General features: G+C 36.0%; 1 protein-coding gene across 1 annotated transcript; it reads right to left on the reverse strand.

Annotated features, from left to right (window-relative positions):
- Window positions 1-3,129: 3,129 nt before the first annotated feature.
- Window positions 3,130-5,243, reverse strand: LOC105630852 (ARM repeat superfamily protein). Its single transcript, XM_012212836.4, has 2 exons — window positions 4,128-5,243; window positions 3,130-3,453 (listed from the first exon to the last, which is right to left on the reverse strand). Exons 1-2 carry the CDS (start codon window positions 5,106-5,108, stop codon window positions 3,376-3,378), a joined length of 1,059 nt encoding a protein of 352 aa, XP_012068226.1. The 5' UTR covers window positions 5,109-5,243; the 3' UTR covers window positions 3,130-3,375.

Here is a 5,243-nt window from a genome sequence, read left to right on the forward strand (position 1 = left end):
TTTCCTTTTGTTTTGATAGTATTTCTGATAAATTTTCGCTAATATAATAATGAGGTAAAATTTAATTTTTCAAGCCTCCAATTCCATATAAGAAATTAATAATTTCTTCCACTTTTCTACGATAAAAGACGCCGGTATTTGAAATTTTGTGGATGAGGGAATATTTATTTGTCTGTGGGAAGCCCCAAGCAATTGTACTGACCCACCGGTTGATGATGGGCCTTCAAGGGCTCTGAGAGAGATTCTTCGTCTTTAGAGGACAACCATCTGATTCTTTGATTCCGGATGACTCTTGTCTCTGTTGGATAATTGATAGTCTAGATAAACGGATTTAATGATCAACTGCTTGTTTTGAGAACCAAACAGAAAAGCCTTTCCAACCATTTTCCATTTAGTCAATTTATGGACTGTTTTATGTGTTGGATGCATACACCAAATACAAACAAATCGTTGCCTAATCTAACAAATTATTTTCATCTACCAATTTTGTTTTTCTTTCGCAATATGATAAAATTGTCCTCATGGCATGAAATTAATTTAATTTGGTTTATCATATTTAATTTGTTAATAAACACTATTGTGATTATTATTTAAGTATATTGATTTCAATAAAATAATTATTGTATAGTTTCTCTGATAATTTAATTAAATTATTAATGAATTGACTAAATAATCATGACTATTCTGTCAAACTGTGATGTGATTTTATTGAAGATAAGAGTGGTTGTTGATTGAGGAAATTAGTAGGTGATTTTGTTGAAAACACAAATTAAATATCACAAACTGTTTGTATAAAGTTTGGACAGTTTCTCTTTTTTGCATTATTGTATTTGCATATATTGAAATATTTGGAGAAGCACAGTACTTACAATTCGTAGACAAGAAAATGTAAAGTGATACTTTCTGTCTTTTGCAGAAGGGTAAAACTTCTATTGGGTAAATCTTTACCCTGTCCTTTCTGTCTAACATATCATACCCAAGAATCGACCTCTGGGTAAGAAAATTGTTTGATGCCTGTGGAGGAGACAGTGTCCTACAAGCTTCCCCACATGCTGCAAAGCAATAGCATAGCCACGAGGAACTACTAAAGAAAGAAAAGTTCAAAAAAAGCCAATACAAATGAAGCGTTTTGATAAGAACTTTTGGCCCAGAAAACTCGAGGAAAGTTATGGGCTTAACTACAGGTGTAGGTGTCTAGTTTAGAATCAAGCCATGGCTAATATAGTTTTCTATATTTGGAGATAGTGGTAAAAATTAAGAAATAATAATAATAATAATAAGAAATTGGAGGTTTTGTGTCGAGAAGGAAGTGGTCAAATTTGGTGGCTTAACTTTGTTTGGTAGTTAGATGATAGTAATTTTGGTTTGTGAGATTGAGTGATGTTTGGGAAGCCAAATCTCCAAATTTTTAGCCATATGCTTTTTGTACCTTAAATAATAAAACCCTCTTCTCCAAAATAATAATAATAATAAAACCCACAATTCTTTTTGTTTCTAATGTCAAATGACGCACAAATCATTATATGGAGGCTTAAACTCTGCTTTGTACTATGTCTATTCAGTTAATAATAGATTAATTTTATGAGTATAAAAATTCATTATATTAAATTAAGCTTTATGAATAATATTTTATAATTAAAGACGAAATTAATGATATAATTTTCTTTAAAAACAGTTAAGTAACCAATTGAAAATTGCACCTCTTCTTTAATTATTTTGTTCTCTTTCTAGATATGTATATATTAGTTTTTCCTCACTTACAAATTATTATAACATCACCTCCAAGTTAGGTACATGTATTTTTAATTTCATTATTTGTATTATTCTTAAGTGAAAAGCTTCTATATATTTTAAAATTTTTTTAGCGGAACTCATTGGCTCTAAAATGTTTTATGTTGAACTAGTTTAACAATGGGTGTGAAGATTCAAGAACCTAATACTTCATTTAAAATACTTTTAAAAATACAAATATAGATCCTAATTCATTTTCAACATAACAATGCGCATAAATATAACATAAACAAATATACGATAATAGGGTTAAAAACTTATAAATGAAAAAAAAAAAAAAAAGAGAGAGAGAGAGATAAAATCATATCATCTTTATTCTACAGTAACTTGATGATATAAGCTAGACCCAGTCGTCCCCACTGAAATAGTCCCCCTTCCCACTCGCTTCTAGTGTCCAACTCAACTCGACCGAGTGAAAGTTACCGCGTGGAAACTTTGCAAATTGCAACGACTCATGTAACAAACAAATTGCTACGTAGCTTTTGGACAGTGGAAAATTGATGATATCGCTTAAGAAATGGGCTTATATGTGTATATTAATCTTGACTTCGTCTTTTATATATATATATATATATATATAGATATTGTGTATACGACAGTTCAACTGTCAACCTCTGAAACAGAAAAATTGATCCTAGCCTAAGGGACAAATTTTGAAAGGCCAAATTATTTAATTATGACTACGTCAGAAAATGGAATGAGTGCCTATACTGCTACTGCTTTTCAAAATTTCTTGAAAAACCGTTCATTACAGTCAAAATCCTTAAGAGAGGCTTTTTAGATTTTGGAATCATCTTATCACTATCTATCTCCCTTCGGGTTTCCGATACATAAGAAGCACAGCAAAACAGAACAAGATTGTTAATAAATAAATTTCAATAAAGAAAAGATAGTTCTTTTTAATTAGAAAACATCAGAAAATAAAGCCGTCAAAAGAAGGGACCCAGATAGAGACAACTGGTGGACTGACCCACTATTAATAACTGAAGCTTGAACACGTGGCAATCAAATAATTGATTCAATCCTCAAAACCGAAGGCTGTTGTTTGAACGATGGGAAAGTGGGTCACGACTCTATCGCTGCCTCGTTTTTATTGCTCTAGCTCTAATGCACGAGTTCCTCGTGGAAGTGGATTTAAATTCAACATTTCGTGCACCAACCTTCCATGGCCAGTTCCTTTGTTCCTTTTTCTTTTTTTTCTTTAGTTTAATCATTATTGTTCTTGTTGCTACTAATACTATTGTTACTTGCTTTTCGATATGCTTACCTCTGCTAAATTAAATTAAACAAAAAGAAAAAGAAACTTGTATTTTAATCTGAGGAAAGAATATTGGGAAATTAGGTGAAAAGAACCAAATGCATTTTTAAAATCCGCCAAAGCCAAGGGCTAATCAAGGCCCATATACCAAACTCAAACCACTTAAATTTTACAAGCTCCGTAAAAGAGATATTTACATGTTTGTTTCATCTCTCAATTTTTTTTTTCTTGTTGGTTGCCTTCTAAGTGAAAAAAGAAAAGAAAAAATATCCACACTTGGTATGTATGATTACACATGGGGCATGTGCTAGAGACTGAGACACCACTTATACTAACACGTCTGATGTCCTGGCAGCGGCGTTACCGGATCTTGGTTGCCGTAGAAGATCTATCAGTGTCTCCGCCTGTCCGCACATTATGACACACAAAACGACAGCACAAAACCCACTCACCCATTAGACAAAAGATTATTATATACTAGAACATGAAAATGGCGCAAAAAGTTTGCCCTGTATAAATATTTTTCAAATATAAAATCAGCGCTGAAAGGAAAAAACAACTCAATTGACCAAGTAAACTAAAACCAATTTTTAATCAAAAATTTCAATTGGTTAAAACTTGGTATATGCAGTATCAATGGCATTTTATGAATCATAATTAATGTCCTTGACCTTCCCATTGAGTCCCTCACATCCAAATGGGAACAAAAAAAAAAGGGGGGGGGGGGGGACACTCCATTGTACGGAAAAGGACGTTTTGAGCTCCCATTTTTTGATTGGAAGGAATTTATAAATTTTGGTTGCCCTAAAGTTCCTGGGCAGAAAAATTTATGGGTTGATATTTTAAGAGACTATATTAATTGGATATTTTACAAAAACGGGAAGTTTTAATTAAAGATGTGACAGACTGACGTGGCCAACCGAAGTCAAATCAATGCCGTCGTCCCTTCTGAATTCAAAAAAAAATAACCAGCAAAACGACATTGATTTTGGAAATAGCAGTGTCACGTCGGTAGCCAGTTGCCCCAACTATAGACCGTTTAATGATGACCGGAAACTGAAAGTCAGAATAGGCTTACCTTTTGCTTGGCGCGATTGGTGCCGGACTGCGACAAAGCAACCAAGGGAGGAATCGCTCCTTCGCGAGCCACCATAACACGATAAGTCAAATTATCCTCGCAAATCTGCAATAATATAACAACCGCAATCTCCTTCTGTCTCTGCGACCCGACCTCCACGATCTCAACCAGCACAGGAATACCTCCTTCCTCAACCAACGCCGTTCTCGCCTCCGGAACGCTAACTAAGACGCTTAAGACAAACGCTGATTTGTCAACCATATTTGACCCAAAATCAGCCATCAATTCCACCAGTGGCTTCATGATCCCCGCGTGCACAGCCCTGATCTTATTCTCCTTAACTGAACACAGCGAATACAGAGCTGTTGCTGCGTCCTTTTTCCCCCGAATTCCTCCAACTTCCAGTAAGCTCACCAGTAGCGGAATCGCTCCTGACCGTCCGATTGCTACCTTGTTTTCTTCTACTTGCGAGAGGCGAAGCAGAGCACAGGCCGCGTTTTCTTTGGCCGTCGATGTCCCTGTTCTCAAAGCCCTAACAAGTGGCTTAATCGCTCCTGATGAAGCAATCAATTCTTTGTTTTCGTCGCAGAGCGAGAGATTCAAAATCGCTGTGACACCATATTCTTGAAGCTGAAGATCCGATGACGATATAAGTGAAATCAGTGGCTTAATCGCCCCTGCTCTGGCAATTTTGAGGCGGTTCTCTGGTTTGTTCTTGGCCAGGAGCCTAATCTCCATAGCCGCTTGCTTTTGCTCATCAATCGAACAGGCGTCAAGATCCAATACGAGCTGGCGAATCAGATCATCTGAGTTCTCTGATGTGCAGGCTAGAAATAATCGCCGGCTCTCAGAAGACGCCGTCGGGAACTCGCCGGATCTGTCACTATTGCAGTCGCTGAAAGCAGAGGAATCATCGTTTACATTCGTATTTCCGAAGCTCCTCCCCATGTAAGTGAAATTCGTTCCATTCTCCGCCTCCATCACTATGTTACTCTAATTTCACTGCATCAAAACGGTTAGCAATGTATAATTTGGGCTTAAAGATCCGAACTGATGATATTCGGGTTGGATTGGCGGTGGCTGGAACGACAGAGAAAGAGAGATTCGTTAGTTAGT

Source organism: Jatropha curcas, chromosome 9, assembly GCF_041381405.1.
Source record: "Jatropha curcas cultivar XTBG-Jc1 chromosome 9, XTBG_Jcur_1.0, whole genome shotgun sequence".
Classification (NCBI taxonomy): domain Eukaryota; kingdom Viridiplantae; phylum Streptophyta; class Magnoliopsida; order Malpighiales; family Euphorbiaceae; genus Jatropha; species Jatropha curcas.